We start from the raw sequence: 24,518 nt of genomic DNA, 5'->3' as shown, positions 1-24,518 counted from the left end.
CTATAATCAGAGAGTAGAGGGAGACCCTCCTTGAGCTAGAACATTGGCAACCCCAAACCCCATTCTGCCAATGTGGGCCAATGATATGTTTCCCGAGTAGATCAGGCCCTGAGCCATGGTGTATCTTTTATTTTTAGTGAAGTGTGATATCTTGTGAATCGTTTAAACATTTCATTTTCCCAAGTTGCTAGAGATGCTAACTCCACAGCTAATAAGCTAGCCAGAGCATGGGTATCCCACTTCTGACTTTGTTCTAGGACTTCCCCCTTCAGCCCTTCAATACATATTATCTTCTCAAAATGTTGATATTTTTAGCCTCAGGGTGATGAGGCGAATTTCATCAAGCTTGAGTGTGAGCTTCCACAGCTTCAAATGACCGTTTACAAAAAATTTACAATATTCAAGGGATCACCTTCAACAATTACAGCATTGGAATACTTATTTCCTCTAATAACCTCAGCCCTTCACTTAAGGCAAGAGCTTAAGCTTTCGTTGCATCACCCCTCCTTGCAGGCCTGGTAAAGGTGAAAATGGTATTGCCCTTGTCTTCGCATAATACACCTCCCGAACTGTGTATGCTGGGTTTCCCTTGAGAGGAGCAATTAAAATTTTGTTTCTGCCACCCTCCCAGTGGGCATCTCCAGCACAGCATAATTTTGGGATAAGAAGCTTCACTGTTCACCACTAAAGACCAATCATAAAAGAGGTACAATGCCAAATTTCCTGGATTTCAGAGCAGACAATAGCCTAGTTTTGGAGATGGCTTTTGATTCAATTGGTGATTTTTGCCAGAGAGCCATTGGTCGTTTATAAGATATGTTTTATCCTTCTGGTTCTTAAATATACATATGTCTCTCCTTCTAAACTTCCCAAGAAAGGGCCATCACCAAGCATTCTCCAACAAATCCTAATCCTCTCTTTAAATGAATCTCCTCCCCAACTAGCAAAAACATCACCAAGATTTTCTTGCAAAGTCCAATTTGTAGAGATATAGAAAATAATCCCATATCTTCTGAGCCATGCTATGATAAACGCAAAAAAAAAAAATAATAATAATAATAATAATAATAATAAGAAAAATAAAAATGGTGAATCATTCTCTCCTTTCTACACCTGAAATAATACTTGGGAACCCATTGCTCCATATGTTTGAGGGTTCAAAGAGGATTTTGTCTGCCGCCACTATCCAAATGAATGCTTCAACCCTAGAGCGGAGGATATCCCAGTTCACATAAGATTACATTCAATTCTTCTGACTGTTAAATATCCGGTTGTGTCTCGCTCTCTCTTTCTCCTTCCAAACTTTTCCAACAAAGAGCCATTGCAAGCATTCTCCAAAGAATCCTGACCCTCTATTTAAATGAAGCTCCTCCCAACTTATAAAAGCATCACCAAGAATTTCTTTAAAAGTCCAATTCATGGAGATTTAGAAAACAACCCCATATCTTCCGATCATCAATGCAATAGACAAAAAAATGGTGAACCATTTCCTCCTTTTCACGCGTGAAATAATTCTTGGGAGCCCACTATCAATGTTTGAGGTGGTCCAAAGTGTGATTGTACGATGCCACCATCCAAATGCATTTGTCCATTTCCATATACATTTGTCCTCCCCTTGTCCAAATATAAAGGTATCATTAAGGTTCTCCATTAGCCAGGTCCTTCATTTCACCAGATGGGTTTAACAGCAGTTCCAGACTGCAATTTGGTTGGAGACCAAAATCAGTATGGCTCACCCCAACTCATTCCATTTCGGTTCGTTTTGTTAGGATGGCTCATTTCATTGCCCACCAAAACAGATTTGACTCAATTTTGGACAATATTTATAACCATGTTTAGCCATTTTTAAGGTTTCTTCGGAGAGTGATGTTTTCCACACAATACTTCATGGAAATCCTGGACTTGGGACCCTTATGTAGTTGCCACCCTATAGACTCTAGGTAAGGCTCACCTAAAGGGCTCTTCACTCACCCAAATATCTTCCCAAAATTTCACCTTGTCTCCTTTCCTGACTTTTAATCCAATTCCTTTTCTTAGCACGTTTCCTACTTCCTTCTAGGCATCCCTCATCCATAGCAGGGCCAATTGTTAGCATTTGACCCAAGTAATTGGCCACATGTGGCATCCATGTCCAGATGATGGGTTTGGACAATTCGGGTCAACATGATGTTGAGGGTCAAATATTGCAGATTATCCCCCATTTATATCTTAGTTTTATGAACATGATAATGCTTAATGTTTTATTTTACTCATGTTTGTGTTGCAAGGTGAATTTAAGAGCTTGGATTGAAAAGGGTGCTAAAAGCATGCATTTGATGCTCAAGAATCACCAAGGCAAGGGATGGATCTTAGGAGACCAAGATTGAAGAATTCACATGTCAAAGATCGAAGAAAACCAAGTGAGGAATGAAGAATCAAAGATTTGAAGTGAAGAAAAGGAATCCTGAAATCGTCCTGAAAAAACATATTCTGAAACTCTGGGTCATTTTGTGAAATTGCGCAGAGTGAGGTCTATTTTGGAAAACTGTGCAGAGTGAAGTCTATTTTAGCAAACTGCGTAAATTTGAGGCGATTTCTAAAGTTTTCCAACTAGGTGCGAAAGTTTCCACAACTATAAATAGGACTCCCTAGGATGTTCATAGGCATCTTCTAGGGTTTAAGGAGTGGAGCAAAAGGGTGGAGAAGCCGTCGCCAAGAGTTTTTCTTCTTCTTCTTTAGTTGTTTTCATGTTTTCTTCTAGGGTTTTAGATCCAATCATGTCTATGGTTGGCTAAACCTCTTAGCTAGGGCTAAGATGTGAAGCTTGTAGCATGATGGGATGTTTTTATTGCTTTGATTCATGTTTATGTTGAACTACATAGATTCTAATTTGATATTTAAGGAATACTCTCAGTTTTTAATGGTTTATTGTGACTCAAATAACAGTAGATCTGTAATAGCTTTAAGTATCTTCTTTTCCTTATTTGAGATTGTGAAATTAGTAAGTTATGTTGTCCACTATCGTCCCTTGGGCATGGTAGGGTGATGGAATCCTTCCTAATCTTCACAATTCTCCTACTTTGAGATTATAGGATTGGTAAATCTTGTTGTTTGCCATTGTCTCCTGGGCATGGTTTGGTGATGGAATCCCTGCTAATTATCATAGTTCTCCTTCATTGAGAATTAGGTCAATGGAAGTTCAGATTTGGTTTTATTGATATATTTTCCAATTTGATAGGATAAGACTCCAATTCTAATTGTGTTACTTGAATCATGCAAGAGGGCTCCCTGATAACTACAAGTGGATCCTTGGCACCCTAGTTCCCACCTTTAATTTCTTAGTTTTAATTATTCTATTCACAATTACTCTCTCAAATACTTCAGAATTAGTTTCACATCTTCTTCTAGTTCTACTTCTAGTTAATTTCAGAAATGTACAAGTTTCAGTCCCTGTGGATTCGACCTCGGTCTTACCGAGATTATTACTACATCACGACCCTACACTTGGGGTTGTGAACACATGATAACCCACCGGCAGGCCCCATACTGATGTGGTCATACAAAACCATCATAGGAGGTTGGAATATCATACCACTTCTTGTTACGAGATATATAATTGGATACAGTTGCTATCTATCGAGGAAGAGAGGGAGGCATGAAGACGACAATCGGTGAGGAATTCAACGATGGGAAAGATTCCACCAATGATTAAGTCTACAAAAGAGGAAGTCACAATCTCCTCTCCACTCACAATCTCGAGCGGGAAAAAGCCCCATCGCTTGGAGCTCATAAGGGTGAAAATCAACGGAAGAACTAGCAATGTTCATCATCTTCTCTAAACTTCAATAATGACATAAACAGGTACATGCAGTTTTATCATTCTCTATCATCGGTCACTGATGGTCCTTAGAAATTTGGCCTATAGATTGGATCGGAGCATTATTTTGTAAGTGTTCCTTGCATCTAGGTCTCACCATGCATTACCTTCTATGGGTGAATAAATCGACTAGATATGAAGATTGTAGAATGGTTACGAAGATTGTGATTATAAATGAAGAAATCTTAAAGACAGTAAAATCATTATGAAGATGACAATGCCGATGGATAACGTTCCACGAAGATGGGGTGACTGCTCCACTATCAACTCCGGGAAGACGACCGGCTCTGGGAACTCGTCGGATTCCAGAGCTTTGAAGATTGTAGAGAATAATGATCCTAATATGGCTGCAGCCGAAGCAGCAGGTCAGAGCGAGAAGGTTTGGCAGACTATCCCTGGGCCATTAACACACCCCCAAAAAAAAAAGCCTCTCCATGCCGCTTCTAAGGTGTATCGTCCCAAGCCCATTAACCCCCCTACTCTCTCCTCTCCTCATCCAACCACCTCGGCGCCTGCCTCTTTTAAGGAGGTTCTTCTGAACAATGCCTCGACTTCTCCTCACAGTATCTCCCCATCGTCCGAACCTATGCTTAGTCCTATCCTTGACCCTAGCTCACCCGATCCTCTTGCTCTTAAGCTAGATGTCCCCATCTCAGTAAATATGGTGAATTTTCAAAGGGCTAGAGACGAACTAAAGGATACGATTGTCATTCTGTGTAAGAAAGGTGCCTCTATCTCTCAGGTGAAAGACTGGATCGCTGAAACTACGGGCTTCCGGCCGGGCAACTACAAGATAAAACCGTTGGGCTATAACGAACTCTGGGTTAAGGTGTGTCCGAGAATTAATCTAGAAATGTTGTTGATGGCAGGTCATCTTCATTCTGGAGGTCCGGTGGCCAGAGTCATGAAGTGAGAAGACTTTTCCATATTTGGCATGGAAAATGTATGGTTTCAAATATGGGGAATTCCGTTGGAACTGTGGTTCGACGAGTTTTTCATTTCTGTCGCTGTCTACCTGGGATCATATCTAGAATTGGACTCCTTGACGAAACTCAGGGAGGAGGTCGGCGTCATCAGGGTGAGAGTTAGGAGGAAGAAGGGAGTTTTGCCGCCTTCATCCGTAAAGGTGTTGGTTGAAGATCGTTCTCTGGAATTCCTGGTCATCAAAGAAGCCCAGGACGACCCGCTCCCTCGGTGGGGTGACCCATGGCGCATCAGAGAAGGGCCTCCGCCGGCGTCGACAAAGAACCACCAGCTAACACCAAAAGAAGGTGTACAAGGCCACTACTCCAGCGGAGCACCATTGCAGAAGCCTGCCAATCTCTCTGTCATCTGCAGCGGAGAGGATCGTACCCTCGCTGTCCGGGAGACACGTGGTGTCCTACTGCCACAGCGGTCAACTTCTCCTTTACCTGCTTCATCTCGTCCGTCGACTATTATGTTAAGGACGACGGATCCACTGACGCGTAGAGAGATTGCTGAGAAGTTAGCTTCGAAGGATGTGCAGGCGGCCGCTTATCCGAGAGTTCCGAATACACGCCGGGTACTGAACCAGGTCATCAATCGTTGTCAAAGGAGTTTATTGCACCGTCACGCTCTCCCTCCTCTTCACGCTTTGTGGGACACGTGTCACGCTCTGCTGCTCCCCCGAGTCCTGCCTGGGGACGTGTGACAGATATCTAAGCCCCTCCTTCCAAGGCTCGATACTCGTGCGGGCCCTCATATCCGGGTCTGGATCCGATACCGGATCCTTCATTTTCAACCGTCCATCAACACGTTAACCCCGCATCGCTTCCGACGGCCTCTTTTCCATCTAACCCCACCCTACCCCCCAATATTCCTGCCTACCCTAACCATCTCGAATCTCCTGCTCTTAGCTGGAAAACCCCCAATCTCCTTCTTACTCCCGTTCGGTCTTCTAATCCGAGTCCGTCTTTTGATCCTGACATTGACTCTACTGAGAAAGACAGCCTTTCAGAGTATCAATCTCGTCCATCCTCTCCATCCACCTCCTCCCTTCCATCTGTTAACGCCTCGGAGCTGGGCCAGATTACTTTATTCCAAGACAACCTCTCTACTGACGTGTTAATGGCGGAACCTCTGCAGATGATTGCCGAGCCAGATCCATCGGAAAGGAATAGGGCCGATCTGTTGGCAAAGATTCAGAACAAGCGATGGATAAGAGATGCCATCGGGAAGGTTGGGAGATCCCTCGGTTTGTCATTTGGAGACCGATTGGAAGACTATGTAGCTCTGTTTCAGTGTATTGAGAATAGAGGCAGACCCATTGAAAAATGCAGATCTGCAGGAAAACATCTAGCAAAGATTTCCAGTAGTCGCGAATTGCAATGTCTAGAAGCCAGTCCTGGGTTTATTTCAGCTGCATTAACTAAACCCAGGAGGCAGGGCAATCGGGGAAGTGTAGTTAGCCAATGAAGATAATCTCTTGGAATGTCAGGGGGGTTGGCTCCAAACATAAGAGGAGTCTGATTAAAGCTTCCATTAGTAGGTGTAATTTGAATGTGGTGTGTTTTCAAGAGACTAAGGTTTCCCAATTCAAGGACAGTTTGCTGGCTACCTTGTGGAGGGCGAATGATGCTAAGTGGGTTGCTTTGGATGCTGTCGGTACTTCAGGGGGGATTCTTGTTGCCTGGAAATCGTCCAAGTGGGATCTCCTTTTCTCCTCCTGTGGCGTCTGGTCGATGACAGTTAAACTTCAAGATAAGTCCTCTCCTTTCCAATGTCTTTTATCTGTTGTTTATGGGCCTATCGGTGATGTAGTCAGGACTGATTTTTGGGATGAGCTAACCCAGGTCAGACAATCCTGTATAGGGCCGTACTGCGTGGTTGGTGACTTCAACATTACTCGATTTGTTAAAGATCATTCCAGAAAGAGAAGACCATCTTCTGTTATGCTTCAATTTTCCGAGTGGATTCAACATCAGCAGCTCATTGATTTGCCGCTGTTAGGAACCAAATTCACCTCGACCAATGGCCGTGCGGCTCCTATTCAAACCCGTCTAAACAGATTCCTCGTTTCTCCTGAGTGGATTAAGGTCTTCCCTCAAGTTCAGCAAATGGCTCTGCGAGGACCACGTCTGATCATTGTCCGATCCTTCTAACTGTGGAGGACGACAACTGGGGTCAGAAGCCTTTCAAGTTTAACTCCTCTTGGCTTCAATTAGAGGGTCTCCGGCAAAAGATAGTTGATTGGTGGTCAAGCTTCAAGGTAGAAGGTTATGCTAGCCACAAGCTGCTCTGTAAACTTAGACTTCTTAAGTTCAAGATCAAGGAATAGCGTCATCAGGTAGTTCAGAAGAGAGAGGCCAAAGTCAAAGCCCTTCTTTCCAACCTTCAGAGAATTGACTTGGAGTCAGAAACTGCCCCGCTTACAGTTGAATCCCTGTCCAGGCGTATTAGCATAATTCAGGACCTGTAGAACATAGCTCTTGAAGAAGAAGCCTCCTGGAGGATTAAATCCAGAATCAGATGGATCGCTAACGGTGACAAAAATACAAAGTGTTTTTAATAATATGGCTAATATACAGGCCCGGTCTAAGGCTATCCTCAGCATTTTTTATAATGGGAACAGAATTGAGGAGAAAACGGAGATAGAAGTTCTTGCAATCTCTCATTTCAAACAACTCCTAACAGATGAAAATTGGATAAGGCCGCGCCTAGATAATATTTCTTTTAATACTTTGGAGAGGGCTGATGCTAAGTTATTACTTATTAGAGGCCCAATTCTCTGAAGATGAGGTCAAGGCTGCCGTTGATGCCTTAGGTGGGGACAAGTCTCCAGGGCCAAATGGATTCCCGATGAGTTTCTATCAGATCTTTTGGGAGTCAGTCCGCCATGACGTCCTGTCGTTCGTGCAGAAATTTCATGCCAGAGGAAGACTTTCAAAAGGCCTCGGTGCTTCATTCATTTCTCTTATTCCGAATGTGGCAGGGGCCAACTCCTTTTCTCAATTCAGACCGATCAGTCTGATAGGGAATCCCTACAAAATCCTTGCGAAAATTTTATATGCTCGCCTCTCAAAGGTCATCGGAAGACTCATCTCTACTAAAAAAAATGCGTTTATAAAAGGCAGACAGATTCTAGATGGAGCTCTCATTGCTAATGAAGTTCTCCATTCTTGTCATAAGTCTAAGTCGAAAGGTATTTTCTACAAGTTGGATGTTGTAAAGGCTTATGATCATGTGGATTGGGGTTTTCTTTTGTACATGCTTTCTCGAATGGGCTTCGCGATCAGATGGAGAAGGTGGATTAAGGCTTGCATCGGTTCTGCTCACTTTTCTATTATCCTTAATGGATCTCCCAAGGGTTTTTTTAAAAGTTCGAGAGGGTTGCGTCAGGGGGATCCTCTCTCCCCCCTTCTCTTCTTAATTGTTGGTGAGGCGTTGTCTCAAATGCTGATCAGAGGGCAGGTGCAAGGTCTTCTTCGCGGCATTGCAATGCCTGGATCCCCTAACCCATATTTAGTTTGCTGACGATACCCTTATCTTCTCTGAGGCATCGTCGGATTGCATCGGGAACCTCCTCATCGCATTGCGCTGTTTTGAAGCGGTTTCTGGCCTCAGGATCAACATGAGCAAATCGAAGATTCTTGGAATAAATGTGCCATATCCGACGATTCAATCCTTCGCAATTACGCTCGGGTGTCAGGTTGATTCGTTTCCGACGTCTTTTGTTGGCCTTCCCCTTACCATAGGACCCCCGCCGAAGTCTATGTGGGACAGGGTTATCAGCAAGTTTCACAAGTGCCTGGCGTCGTGGAAATGTCGCTATTTATCTCTGGGCGGTCGTTTGACTCTGATCAAGTCAGCTCTTTCTAGCCTTCCCCTCTATTTTATGTCTTTGTTTAGATGTCCAGGTACGGTTCTAAAGGTGATTGAAAAAATCAGAAGGGATTTTCTTTGGTTTGGTAAGGAAAATCAGAGGAAGATCCATTTGTTGGAGTGTGCAAACTATTCAGGAAGGGAGGTGCTAACGTTAAAAACCTGAAAGTTATGAATTCCGCATTGCTCGGGAAATGGGCTTGGAGATTTGCTACATATAAGGACACGTTATAGGCCTCGATTGTTAAAGGGAAGTATGGCTCATCCCATGGTGGATAGTGGCCGAAAGATTCCTCCTATTATAAGGCTTCGCACATATGGAGAAGAGTCCTTTCTGCTAAAAATCCGGTGATTGAGAACTGCAGCTATGTCCTCGGTAATGGGTCCTCTATTCGGTTTTGGCAAGACCTTTGGGTGGGGGGAAAAGCTGCTCAAATTCCAATTCCCTCAGATCTACTGGCTCTCTCCCGACAAAGATATCTGCATCAACAGATGCTATTCCATATCGTCTGCGCAAACTGTCTGGGATATTAGATGCATCAGGAATCCGAATGATGGAGAAGCTAAGGAATTTACTGACCTTCAGGACTGCATTTCTAAGACTATGCCCCTCACTTATCAGTCTAACAATCTTGGGTGGTTTCTGGACAAATCCGGCTCTTTCTCTGTGAAGTCCCTGTACACGCTCATATATCCAGCAGCGCATACTTTTTGTGACGCCAATCCCTTCATATGGAAATACCCGGTTCCTCCTAAATTCATTTGCTTCGGATGGCTCGCGGGTCGCAATAGAATCCTTACGATAGACAACCTGGCTAAGAGGCATGCATATCGTTAATATTTGTTTGTGTTGTATGCGGGAGCCTGAATCTGTAAGTCATCTGCTGGTTCATTGCTCTTACTTTTCTCCAATTTGGACTGATTTATGTCAGAGTTTTTCGGTTTCTTAGTGTGCCCCTGAATCTGCTGTCGATAGAGGTGGGCAACTTAGGCCCGATCCGGTGGATCCGACCCGACTCAACCCAACTCGGTACCATTCCGAACAGAACCGACAGTCTGATCGGGTCTGATCGATTCTGATCGGCCAGATCGATTTAATTTCGAATCAGGTTCGGATAGCACTCTACCCGGACAGATCCGGTCCGAATACCCGGACTGAATGGATCCGAACCGACCCGAACAGACCCGACCTGAAGAGGTATACCTATAAATACCCTTTTTTTCCCCAAAACCGAAAACTCTTTTTACCCTACCCATTTTTTCCCCAAAACTCTCCCGCCCCATAGAGAGAGAGAGAGAGAGAGCTTTTTTCCCCAAAACTCTCCCGCCAGAGAGAGAGATTTTTTCCCCAAAACTCTCCCGCCCGAGAGAGAGAGAGAGAGAGAGATTTACACATTTCCAGTTGCCGCCGATGAAGAACTTTCTGCCCATCTTTTTTCTTCGGTGAGACTCAGAAGAGAAGAAGATTCGAGTGAGAGAGAGATCTTTCTCAAAAAGGACCGAAGTGCGACCGGCCGACCGACGCTCGCGTTTTGCCGCTTTAGCGACTCCAGATTCAGCCACTTCGCGGATGCGGTTTGACGGGTGACCCAACACCCGCCAGCAGGGATGGTAATTTGCCGACTATGCCACCTAATGAGTCAAATAGCCTGATTTTTACTTTATTTTGTGGCCCACGTGATGAGTCAAATAGCCTGATTTTTTCTTATAATTTTTAGAAGAAAAAAATTAAAAATTGATAATTTGCCGACTATGCCATAATCTGGCCGTATATTTCTAATAAATTTAATTAATTCATATTCTAAAATTATAGTTAATTAGTGCTGTTTTTTTAGTATGTATTTTTATATATTATTTCAATGTTTTTAATATTTGAGAGGTTACAATTTAGTACTCTGAAGGACACACAAATTTATGTGGCCCATCTACCATACATATTGTTCCACAGCTTGATGATCTGGACTGTACATTTGTGGGTCCACATAAATGGACCACTGCAACAGATTGTACCGATTGGATCATCCCAAATGGCAGCTTTCAGCCTACGGTGTGGTTTGATTTTTGCACAACGGTTCACTAGCCGATGCTAAGAACCACTGAATGGTCCATACCTATCACCAACCAATGAGCACCGTGTTGTGGAATTTGCGCGGGACACGATTTTGGTTGGCCTCTCTTGACACATTTGTAGGCCGCAGCTAATGTCAAAGCTCTGTGGGGCCCACCATTAAAATGTAATCGGATCCGAACCTTGCACAATCCGATCCGACTCGGTTTTTCTGACCGAGTCGAACTTGGATCGGTTCAGACCAGCACGTGTTCGGGTCTGACCGAGTCAGCTGACCCAGACTCAGTCCCGGTTCTGTCCGAGTTCGAGTTGGGACATATAAAATCCAGACCTGATCGGGTTGGGCCAAATCCGAGTCGACTCGGTCCGATGCCCACCTCTAGCTGTCGAGCTCCTATCCTCTTGGAATGGCCTCAAGCTTGGGAAGATCAAATCCGTCATTTAGCGCATGGCCATCCTTGTCATTTGGTGGGCTGTTTGGTAAGAAAGGAACAAGAGATGTTTCAATGATAAGTCTTCCACCATTAGGTCTATGGGTTCTAGGGCGAAAAAGATGGTGATCGAATGGGCTGTTAATGTTAAGGACCTGACAAATTATGATTTTAGCTTTTTAGGTAGCTAGGGCTCTTCTGCTATCTTAGCAGTTTTGCCCCCTTTTCTTTTGCTTTTTTCTTTTTTTCTTTTCCTTTGTATTCCCTTCCGTTTTTTATTAATGCAGTTTTCAATTTGTTGCTTTTTTTTTTTTTAAAAAGGACTAGATATGATCACAACTCTCCTTAGTTTTGGGTAGAAAATGGACAAACACCACAATTGATAACTGTAAACTTTAGACGAGACAACTTAGCCAAAGAAAAGACTAGGCCCAAAACTATGATGAGGCTCAAAGTCGAACCTAGTCACATTAATGCTGCAAGGGAAATTCCCATCATGAACGACATCAGTATTGAAGTCACCTTAGAATCTTGTTGAAACATAACTAAAAGATGTTAATGTAATCACATCTTTGTAATTGCTCAACTAAGAATAGGAGTCCCATGATTATAAAATACCACAATTGTACGAATCTCTCCAAGAGATTAACTTGTGCTGCAAAATCACATGACTGGTCATGAGACAAAGGGTCATCGGCCCAAAAAGGAAAAATTAGCGAAAGCTGAAATCAAAGGTGGGTTGGACCTTCACCTTTGTGAAAAGCATCGACCGTGCATCCATAGCCATTGAGAGCATGCTTATCATATTTGAGTGTTGGCATCAATGGTTAACTCCATCAGTAGGACGCAAAGATGACAACTAGATGGACGACTGTTTGATGAATTCAACCATGGAATAGATTTGTGATTCAACCTAAACTTAATTATCTATATAATACAACAATATATGCGAGATTTGCATGATACTATAAAACTCAGCTCGGCTCTAAAGGATCATCCATTACCCAATGATGGAAAATGGTAAAATTGCATGTACATGTTCTACAATAACTAGAGCTCAGAGAAGATGATAAAAGTAGTCGCTTTTTCCGCTTCTTCTCACCTTTATGAGATCTAATCGATGGAACTTTTTCCGACTCAAGATTGTGAGTAGAGATGAGACCAATACCTCCCCTCTACGCCTCTCTTCCCCGAGAGAGAGAGAGAGAGAGAGAGAGAGAGAGAGAGAGAGAGAGCAACCACAGCCGATTATACATCTTTTATCAAAAGATGGTACAGTACTCCAGCCCCCTATGATGGTTTCATATGACCACATCAGTGTAGGGTTCACTGATCACTGATCATGTTGATCTGAACCGTCCAAACCCACAATCTGGGATTTTGGATACAAATGCCTCATACGACTCATTACTTGAGTCAATTACTAACATTAACTCACTTGGGTCATGTGGTGTCGTGTTATATAATGGATTAGGCATCTCTAATATTTTTTTTACGAGTTTGAACATTACTAGATATTTATAATGGATCATGAGAACTACAATGAATAACATCGCCCATTAAGACTATTAATATGGAACCATGGCAATCAGATCATTGATATGAGCACGCTTAGCAACATGAATCCTTACAATATGGGTGTGTGGTATGAAAATTCCATGCTAAGTGCAATCACGCAAGCATACTTTCAAGAAGTCCTACCATCTCTACCAAGAAATGCCTTATACCTCACTAAAGTCAAACTATTATGTTCATTTACCTTATATATGCACAACAAATGAAAACAATGAACAAAAGGTATATTACCATAAAAACATAATCGTCAACTAGAGTTGATATCAACTAGAATGTGTACACAATTATAATGTTTGTTTATATAAACTCCCACTAATGCAATACCCCATAAGGAGATAATGTGTGGTTAGCGGGTCCGCAGCGATCCATAGACACTTGACGATTCTGAATTCTCTATTTTTAGTCAACACTCTTGATTTAGATAACCCATTGTTGTTATTGAGAAAAACATTGTATTGTGACGCCCAAGAACTGACTTCGTGGCAAGTGTTAACCTCTGTTTTCACAATGATGTAGCATAAGTATTCGTATTGTACTCTTTCATGCAACGACCTTCATGCCCACTGCTACAGTGTAGCATGCATAGCCACATGCACGCTTGAGACCTAGGGATCTCTAGCCATATTGGATTTACCAAAAAGTGGGCCCACTACATGCATTTCAGCCCATTATCATTGTATGTATAGCTTCTCCTAAGCATGCTTGTTTGTGTATTGTCCACAAGACTCTTTTTTCCTCTATGGTGACAGTGCATCTTTAGATACTTAAACATGCTAGATGGTATGATAACCAGCCGATATGATCATTATAAACATAAATGTTTTGTTCGTTCCATTAGGATCTATGCAAATCTTGTTATATGTTTGTGTGAATTGTTAGTTATGGACAAGTCATCAGTGCATTTTTTTAAAGATCATTAGTGCATCTTTGATCTTTCACATATGATGAGTGAGACCTAACCATTTCTAACTCATAAAGTCCATTCAATCTACCGTATAGTCATGTGCATGTTAATTAGCTATAGTAGGTTAATGGGCCTACTATAGTAGATACTTAAACATGCTAGATGGTATGATAACCAGCCGATATGATCATTATAAACATAAATGTTTTGTTCGTTCCATTAGGATCTATGCAAATCTTGTTATATGTTTGTGTGAATTGTTAGTTATGGACAAGTCATCAGTGCATTTTTTTAAAGATCATTAGTGCATCTTTGATCTTTCACATATGATGAGTGAGACCTAACCATTTCTAACTCATAAAGTCCATTCAATCTACCGTATAGTCATGTGCATGTTAATTAGCTATAGTAGGTTAATGGGCCTACAAATCTATTGATGCGGGACAATCAACCACTTGCTCTAAAAGCTCGAACTAATAGAGCATGGCGAATTAATCCCTTTATCTCATAGCCCAGGCCCCAAATCCATGGGTTATGCCCCCTCATATGCCCCAAATCCATGAGTTCTGCCTCACACGGGCCCTAAATCCATGGGCTCCGCAGGCCACCTACCCTGAGTGTGCCCATGCATCTCACGTGCCACCCCACTCGAGCCCGGTGTGAAAATGTTCCCCACATTATCTATCCTAGTCTGGGGCATTGAACAAACCCAAGGCATTGTGCCTATCCAGACAACTAAGGGTCTATAGCTCGGCAAAGTGGCTAAACATATTATAATATGGTGACCTGGATGGCTCAGTTACCCATCTCTTTGTCCAAGGGGCATTGAGATTATCCATTAAAGGCAATGGATTGGATGGAATCCTAGTTTCTAGGGATTTAGGGTATAATTAGTTGTGTTCCACCAATGTGACGGTAACTGAGGATACTTGTCAATTCTTAGATCCAAAGAGCATGATGTATATGTGCATTAAGGATCAATAAGGTAATATTTGTCTTTAAATGAGAGGTGTTGACCCAAAGGAGTCCATCGTTCGGTTGGAGCCAAACGGGGTAGGGTGGATGGTGTTAACGATATAAGGTCAAAAGTTCCATCTTGTAACAAAGAAGTTGGGCTATTAGACATGTTTTTGACATTCAACCAGCCTTATGGTTTGTTTTTTTTTTAACGATTCAACCAGCCTCGTGTTGTGAGATCCATTCGCATATTACAATCTCAGCCCAAAGGAAAGCTCGTAATGATACACTAGGTTTCAAACCAAGCTTGATGTTGTGGTCCATCATCCTAGATAATCTAGTTGACTACCCCATTGACTAGATAACGGGTTAGCATGATGAAGTCCTTATTCATACTCGAGTTCTCTTCTAATGTGAGCTTTTAGACCAATCAGATTGGTGGTCCTGGTTGCCAAATCATCAGCCCCATCTGTATCAGGACAAACCATTCACACTATGAGGCATCTGGGCCCTACAATTACTCATTTCGGTAACCATAATTACCATCATGGTTTTAAGACTAGGTAACTCGGACCAACTCGTTCAGTCCTGAGTCTAGTCGTGACTGGGTCAAGTGAGGCCAACTCTTCAACTTGGACGAGTTGCAACTCGTTTGAATCTTAAAAGTTTGAATTCTGACCAACTCCATCGGAGAAAAGTTCCAATAAACAATTTGGGGTTCTTTTTTGCACCCAATATCATGAATTTTCATTACATTCTGCACCAAATTAGACTGAAATATCATATTTGATGCAATTAAATGCGCCCTTATCCAAATACAAGATCATGTATGCTAAAAAAAAGCTCAGCTTCTTGAATTTCCGCATCCCAAAGAAAATAAGAAAATCCCAAACCGTAAAACCGACAAAACCGAACCCTAAAATGCGCAAATCCCACCGAAATGAAAACCAAAAGGGTCGAATAAAGGGGAACTGACCGCAACTTGATGAAGCGGACTCCGACAGCGGCGGAGAGGGCGAAGGGCGGAAGACGGAGGAGAGCAGTTTCCCGGCGCCGGAGAAGAGGCCGGAAAACCAGGTGGAGTTTTGGGGCCGCGAAGGAGGCGGATTGGGGCGGAGATATGGAGAGACAGGACGGGATGCCGTACGCCTTCCTCGGAGGATTTTACCGCCTGAACCTGTCGCGTCCGTACGGCGCGGGCTGAGAACCGAGGAAGACATGGAGAGATGGAGAGATTTTGCAGACAAGTGGAAAATCCGGGCTCTTTCGTTTTCTTCAGTTTTTGAGGGCGGTCTGGGACGATTCGTTTCAGTAGTCCGATGGACCACTCGAGAGTTTAGTCACCTCTAGGCAACCCTCTATGGGGCCCACCCATTAGTGGCCCTCTAAAATTTGAGATTCCTTGAGTTTTAGTTTGTCCATTCATCTTGGTGGGGTGCACTTGATGAATGGTTTGGATGAGATGTACATGTCAGGGTGGACCCACTTTCTATTGGAAGTTTTTATGTTTCCCTCTCCAATGTTCCTCGTTGTTCTGTTTGGTATGGCCCACTCGAGTTATGGATCACGTTTGTTTTTGGAATTGAAGTTTGACATTCAAGTCACATCTAATGGACGGAGTGGATGGATGGCACTTTCAAATCACGGTGGGCCTCACACAACTATAACTTATTTTTATTGATGGAATTTTTGCCTGCTGGTTGTGAAGAGTTGGACCTTTTATCTTGGTCGAGATGAGTCCAACTGATTGTCTGGCCCAGGGTACTTAACGACGTTGGATGATGTACGCTGGGCCCACTTATTGAAATAACCGTTTGAAAAGGTGGACTACACTTTCAAGTAGTCGTGAGGACACCAGCCTCCTTTTTCAATAAAAAGGCTAAAAAGGGTGAGCCAGGAACGGATGACATAGAGTCGCGTGGAGCCAGCGGTTATTCTGGATGATAAAACTGCCAACAGCCATGCTAAAGTGCACTCGCGCAGGTGTCCTTGAGGATGTCCGGGCGACTTAGGGCCTGTTTGGCCGGGCAGATTGGTTGGGATTGGATGGGATTGGAAGATAAATCCCGGAATTGGCCAGGCGTGCCAAAGAGGGACGGGATCCTGATCCTGGGATATAGCAATCCCATTGATCTTAAGACAATTTGCTGACATCACCATCGTTACCTTTAAATCCCATCCCATCTACCCTAATCTCTTCAAAATTGCTTGGGACGTGTTTAGTTCCGACGGATTGAAAGGGATTAGAAGGTTTAATACCGAGATTGGCCGGGCGTGCCAAACAGACTTGGTGTAGCAATCCCGAGATATAGCAATCCCATAGATCTTGCACCAATCCATTGATGCGGCTATCATTACCTTGAAATCCGTGCAATCTACTCTAATACTGCCCAATCTGTTCAGCCAAACAGGCCTTTAGAAGCAAGTTAAGGCCCGTTTGGACAGGTGGATTGGAAGGGATTGAATGGTATTAGGATGGATGGCATGGATTTCAAGGCAATGATGGTGTTGCCAATAGATTGTCTTAAGATCTATGGGATTGCTATAACTCGGGATTGTCATATCAAGTTGATTTGGCATGCCCAGCCAATCCTAGATTAAACCTCCCCATCCTTTCCAATCCCTTGAACCAAACAAGTCCCAAGCATATTTGATTGGATGGGATTTAAAGGTAATGACCGTGTTGGCAGTAGATTGTCTTAAGATCCATGGGATTGCTATATCCCAGGATCAGATCACCCAGTCTGTTAGCATGCCCGGCCAATCCCAGGATTTAACTTCCAATCCCTTCCAATCCACCCAGCCAAATGGGCCCTTAGAGATCTTAGCCGTTCATCATGGGGCCACGGTCCAGGTAAAATCAGGGTCATCGGAGCAATTAAACTACACGTGCAAAGTGAAGTGGACAGCCAACGCTCCACATTTGGCGTGCATTGTGTTCTCCCGCGGATGATCGGGAATGCCCGAATTTGGACACACCTAGAGCTGTGGCCATGTGATTGGATCTAGCACGCTTGTACTCCAGTTGACACGTGTGTCATATACAAGTGCAATCCCACGTGTCTGGCGTATCAGGTGAGACGCTGGATCCCCCGAGGTGGGTAGGACCCCTGACTGCGGGGCTCACAGTTATGTATGTGCCTTAAATCCACACCGTCCAACCATTTTGAAAGCTCATCTTATGGTATAATCCCAAAAATGGAGCTAACCCAAGTCCTAGGTAAACAACACCACGGGAAAAAAAATCATGATTAAATCCTCACCATTAAAAACTTCATACATTTCACGGGAATGTTTATTTGCCATCCAACCTGTTGATAAGGTCAGAAACACCTATATGAAGAAACCAAACAAATATAATCTTGATCCAAAGATTTTATGGCTCACAATAAGTTTTTAATGGTCGATCACCACTGTTTCCTGCATCACGGTCCATTTTTGGATCATACCTTAAAATAAGCTTTCAATACGGATAGACGGCCTGGATGTAATCACATACTTACCTGGTGGAACCGGGGTCTCACCCAATCCGCACTCCCAACCCACGAAGATATGGAGAATCGATTATTTCCATCTTTAGCCTGCTGGGAATCAGGGAAAGAAAGTAAAAGGGATTGCAACGGTGTCTGTGACAGGCTCTAGGTAGCTTCTTGCTTTGCTTAAAAAGTGTGTTGTTTCTGTCTATTTGAAATTTAAAATTTACTTTTTTAGACTTTCATGTTTGCTAAGCCATTTAAATAATTAATAGTCATTAAAAAATATTTTTATATGTTTATGTTAGAACCTATTTCTTAAGGTCGTTTCATTTCTACAAACTTTCAAAAGTTCTTATAAAATTGAAGATTTATATTTTCGTTGAAAGGTTTGTTAACTGTTGCACATGTGTAGAGTCGTGCACCTCCACAAATGTGGCGAGGCACACGGGTCTAATATCCGATTCATTCATTGATTGTTTCAAGCATGTTTTTCCTACATTTAATTTCGTCTATTCAGGTGGGCCCAATATTAGAGCTCGGTGGGTTAGAAAGCTTCAGACAAGCAGTTTTTAAGTGTCATGTATGTATTGCAAACTGTGGTACCTTCGACTGGTGGATTAACCTAATTATTGGGCTAGGTGTCTTAATAATGGTCTGTTTCTAATGAATATGTTGGATTTAAACCTACCAGCCATGCTGACTGCCTGCAAACGCCACTGATCCTGTTAGCATGATCATGTGACATCCATTGAGTTTATTCATTTCAACATAATATTAAGGGTATGACACTGAAAATGAGGTAAATCCATTACTCAAGTGAGCCGCACCATAAAGAAAAAATATATATATAGGGATTCAATGCTCATCATTGAAGCATTGAAACTTCTGGAGCGAAATTGTTTATATTAAAATATTTATATCGTGAACTGTTTGGATGGCATATAAATATCATGGACACCCTGGGAAAGTTTCTATGTAGGCACTTTTTTCCACACTTTTTTATTGTCATGTGACCCACTTGAGTTTTTGATCTCTTTGATTATGGATTGATGTTCTAACATGAGCAAGTGAGCTAACATGGCAGATTTCTCATAAACATTATGGTGACCCACACCTTGTTATGATCACAACATTATACCTCCAATTTTGGAGCCATTTGGGATGTGACTTTTATGCCAAATAAAAGTCCTCTTGTGATCACTTCTCTTAGGTGCATTGATTGAACTATAATTTATAAAGAAGGATGTGGATTACATTCTGAAGGATGGCACCCAGTCTAGCTCCATTGAAAGACACGAGCTTCCATGAGCAGGACCCAAGTGAAAAATAAAACCTTCCTGCCTAAAATGAAATGACTATTTTACTTTTTAGTTGTAAGTTTATAATAAAGCACATGATGCTTTTTCATTGGCACTGAACCAGCATATTTAGCACCATCCTAAATATAATTCATGTCTGATAAAGAGATAGTTCTACCATGGATTCATGCAGCAATTAATTTATTACCTTCTTCTACAGTTGAGCCCACTATTATTTGATCGTCTACTTTCGTTTTCCACCATCGTTTTAGTAGCCTCAAACCAGGTGGGTAACATTGACTAATAAATGCCACTTTTGAGATATTGGTCATCCATGCTAGGACCTACATTTTGGGCAGACCCGAGTTGGATGTCACCCCACCCCGTGTAGTTTAGTGATATGGCTATGCTAAGTTTGGGGTTCTTATAGTTGCACCCTATCACCTCCCTTTTGCATTCCTGTTTGGATACGCATTTTGGGATGTATTGTATCGTATTATAAGTTTTAATCTGGCATTTATCGTGTTTGGATTGGAATGAATAAGAGTTGAATCCCATGCGTGTGAATACAAACTCCAGCCAAATTTTCGAACCGATGGTAGAGTATTGTCAGTGGGTTCTATTGCCGTCAATATTTCGTACTCATTGCGCTGTATTCGGCAGTGGATGAAAGTTTGAAATTTGCACGATTACAATATATCTAGTACCTATGCAGTGTAAGATCAGGACCGTTCATTTGATACATTTCAACGTGAAAATCATCTAGGCTATAAATCAGAAAGTTTCATACGTCAAACAGGCCACCCTACCCAATTAAGATTGTACAATACGCAGACATAATACGTCATATCCAAACATTGATTTATATACCGTATTGTATACTATGCCAAATAATACCTCTTATCCAAACATTGATTAGTATCTGATTGATTTGGATGCATTTTGAAAACCGTCCAATATATACATGAACAGTACCCAAGTATAATATAATACAATACTATACACGAATCCAAATAGGCCCTTGGCGAACTAATATCCTAGTGTTCAGACGTTGTAGGGCTATCAATGGGCTATGCCTGAGGTTGGTCTTGGCACAGAGTTTGAACCATTTCGGGTTGCTATTCAAAATTCTGATTTTGCAGGCCAGTGCCTGCCCATTGACACCCCTAGCTGTAGAGGTAAATTGTTTGTACGGTGTGCCCCCATCACGTGTCCTCATAGGTACCCATGACCCTGGTGTACTATATGAATATAGTACGTCGTCTGGTAGGTTGGCCCATTAGCTGGGACAGATATGTACGTTGAATGTTGGATCACAATCGCAGTTATAACTTATTTTTGTTAATCTCGTGTCTATTCTTATCAATTAGAGCTGGGCAATCCTGAGCCGATCCAGTGGATCCGACCCGATTCGACCAAATCCGACTCGATCTGAACCGATTCGATGGTCTGGATCGGTGCGGATCAAGTAGGGCAGTCCGGATCCAAAAAATTTTCAGGTCGAGTTCGGATCTATACCCACTTAAACCGATCCGATTCGGTCCGACCCGATCCGGCCCCACCATGATGTATGTGTTTCATTCATTCCGTTCATCCATTTTACGTATCATTTTTGGGCTTCATAAAAAAAATGATAGTGATATAAATCTCAGGTGGACCACGCCACAAGAAAACAATAATGATTGGATATCCACCATTATAATCCTCCCAAGGTCCACTGTACTGTTTATTTGACTTCTAATCTGTTGATTAGGTCATAAGAACCCATATGAAAGGAAACAATAAATATTAGCTTGATCAAAAACTTTTATATCCTTCAAAACATTTTTAATGCCCAACGTTCATTCAACACTGTTTCTTACAATGTGGTCCACTTGAGATTTCTATATACCTCATCTTTTTAAATAAGATAAAATGATCTATAAAAATAGATGGAGGGCATAGTTGAAACACATATATCATGGTGGGGCCCACGGAGCATTGACCACGGGCCATTGGCTAGTGGTAGGGGGAGTAAGTGAGTAGCCCATCCGTTTCCAGTACGGCGTTTGTGCTCCTCGAGCTCCAAGCTGTACGAATGATTCAAAGAAGATCAAAGTTATATGGGCCCCACAATGATGTATTTATTATATCTAAATCGTTCATATATTTTTAGAGATCATTATAGAACATTATCTAAAAAATGAATAATATCCAAAGATTATCTCGACCACAACACAAATAGTAGCAGAGAATGATTTTCACCGTTAAATAATTTGTGTGGTCCACTTGATAGTTAGATCTGTCTTATTTTTCATCTCAAGCCTTAATAAGAGCTCACCAAATAGATGGACGGTTTGGATATAACATATACCCCATGATTAGACCCACTGAACGTGCTCATGTTGATACAAAATCAGAACTGCGCAAGGCTGCAAGCTGTGCTTGCGTGAAAAGCAAGGAAGCGGATTGTGTGCTGAGTAACTCAGTACCCTTAGCGTACTGAGTAAACTCTATGAGGTCCACAATTATTTATTTATTTTATCCACTCTGTTCATCCATGGTAACGGATAAATTTAGGGCTTGAGACCAAAAATTAAGTATATCTAAAGCTCAAGTGGACTACACCACATGAAATAGTATTATTGAACCTCTACCATTAATTTCCTAGAGGCCACATAAGTTTTGGATCAAGCAGATGTTTGTGTTTTCTCTACATTTATGTCTTTGTGATCATATGAACAACTTTGATGGAAAATAGACATTACTGTGGGCCTTAGGAAGGTTTCAACGGTGGAAATCATTATTCCACACTGTTTCTTGTGGCATGGTCCACTCAAGTTTTGGACTCACTTCAATTTTGGGATCAATGCCTAAAATTATTCGAAAAAATGGATGGACGGTGTGGATAAACCACATACATTCACAATGGTCCCAACTGAGTTTACTCAGTACGATAAAAGCGTATTGAGTAAGTACGCAATCCGATTTGGAAAAGCAAGTCATGAGATTTCTTGTAGTGCACGGCGACGTCTGGTAAAAACATGAATACGGTAGATGGAAAGCTCTTTCAGAGCCATGTGGGGCCCACCCCTGATGTATATGTTTTATCTAAGTCGTTCATCCATTTTGACATATCATTTTAGGCCTTGAAAAAAAAATGGTATATATTAAAGGTTGAAGTGGACCACATTACATGAAACATTTGGATTAAATTTATACGATTTAAATCGTACCCAACTTGATCCAACTCGGTTTTTCTGATCAAGTCAAACACGGTTCGGGTCAGGCAAATCATGTATCGGGTTTCGGATCGAATCGAGTTCAGGTCAAACCATTTGATATTTCCGATCGGATCAAGTTGAACCCAATCCGATCCAATCCGGACCGATGCCCAACTCTACTTACCATCCTTGCATGTATCAGGGCGGAATTTGATTAGATGGAAGGATGCGGACAAAATGGGACCCACATGAATACAATTAAAAAACTTTGGAATGTGCTTAGCATGAGCCCAAGCCATCAAATAAGATCCAGGCGCATTATGATTGCACCAAGCCTTGTGCTAGCAGGGTAGTGCCCAATCAGAGTATTTATATTTTGGGCTAAAGAACATTTACTATACCTCACTATGATGCGGGTTGGGTGCTGCCCAAGTTGGGACAGTCTCCCTCCATTGCTAATGTTATAAGAATTAAGGGAATGGCAAGCTGATGTCAAATATATAGCTAGTGAAAGGTAGGAAGAGAGGCCCTCGCTATGGCAAGATTTAATTAGTCCAATCCCGTGTGATGGCAGTCAAGCAAGTGTTCAATCGGTAGACTAAGTGAAAGATACCTCGTTTCAACACTGAGGTCATGGTATCAATCCCTAGTGGGGGTGGCTAATAGCGAAGTGTGAACTGACAGTGGGGTGTACTAACAAGCTAATTTTTATTATTTATTTTTATTTTTAAGTTTGATTGAATCACTTTCAAACATGCTTTGCATGCCCTTAACTCGAAGGGACGTTGGCAGTCAAATCAAATCTCATCACATCAGGACCTCGCTTAATTCTCTGCTGTAAAAGAATATTTGAAAGTTGTTCAATTACGTACTCTTCCGATCCCTATTGTCGATAGTGACACACTGTCCAATTAAATCATGCCATATTAGGGGAGCCTGGTCAATCCAGCTTTATCTTTAATAAAAGCTTGTTGTCGAATTAAATCCTACCACATCATGACAAAAGGAAGTTTAGTCCGAGTGGAGTAATACCTAAGCTATCTTAATCTCATAAATGGCATGCTCGCATGCTTTTGCAGGCGAGCCAATGCTCCACATTCACTGTGCCAAATGCCTTGAGTTTTGGCAAAGGGCGCGAATTTCCTAAGAAAGCCTTTCGCAGGAAGTTCCTGCACCGGGAATGCACGTGGGGCCCACTGGGATGTTTGTGAGAAATCTACACCGTCCATACATTTTGTGAGTTCATTTTAGGACATGAGGCCAAAGATGAATCATATCCAATTCTCAAGTGCTCCGAAAACGTGATAATTAAACGTCCACAGTTGAAATATTTGTGGGGCCACGGAAGTTTTGAATCGTGATAATATTTGTGTATTCAGTTCATCCCAGTAGGAATGATGTTATCAACGGTATGGATGGCATGCAAACATCATTGTCGAAGCTAGGGAGGTTTCAACGGTAGGAATTTCCCTAAATACTTTTTCTTTTAGTACAGACCACTTGAATCTTGGATCCTATCCAATTTTGGTACAATCTCCTAAAATTAGCTCACAAAACGGATGGACGGAGTGGATTCCCAACAAATATTACGGTGGACCCCATCTGCGTTCCTAGCACAGGAACTTCCTGCGAAAGGCTTTCGCAGGAAATCCACGTCCATTGGCAAATAGGGCTATTGGCCGAGCCCGCCCCATTGACAACCCCAGTCAAGATGTCACGTGGAAAGTGTGGTCCCGCAGGTGGATGTGGTATGGCTGGACACGCAGGACTTTTTGATGCTTTGTTACGTTGTATTGATACTCAGGCACTTTGAAATTATGCAGCTGGTGCACATTTACTTTAAATTAAACTAAATTTTAGAGCTCACATTCAAAAATCAGATTGATTGTGCAATCCTAACTATGGGTG

The 24,518-nt window shown here is 42.2% G+C and overlaps 1 protein-coding gene across 3 annotated transcripts in view; it reads right to left on the bottom strand.

The window, feature by feature from the left end:
- Positions 1 to 15,930, bottom strand: part of LOC131217189 (protein KAKU4-like) — a 41,917-nt gene extending 25,987 nt beyond the window's left edge. For 2 of the 3 annotated variants that reach the window (XM_058212003.1, XM_058212005.1), the window contains exon 1: positions 15,610 to 15,930. In XM_058212003.1, the coding sequence (XP_058067986.1) occupies positions 15,610 to 15,853 (244 nt within the window). In that variant the 5' untranslated portion in view covers positions 15,854 to 15,930. The remainder of the gene's footprint in view (positions 1 to 15,609) is intronic. The other variant, XM_058212004.1, reaches the window with a different exon arrangement.
- Between the last annotated feature and the right edge of the window lie 8,588 nt (positions 15,931 to 24,518).

This window comes from Magnolia sinica, chromosome 10 (genome assembly GCF_029962835.1).
Source record: "Magnolia sinica isolate HGM2019 chromosome 10, MsV1, whole genome shotgun sequence".
NCBI classification, from domain to species: domain Eukaryota; kingdom Viridiplantae; phylum Streptophyta; class Magnoliopsida; order Magnoliales; family Magnoliaceae; genus Magnolia; species Magnolia sinica.
The sequence above is the reverse complement of the archived record's forward strand: the minus strand, read 5'-3'. Positions and strand labels throughout refer to the sequence as shown.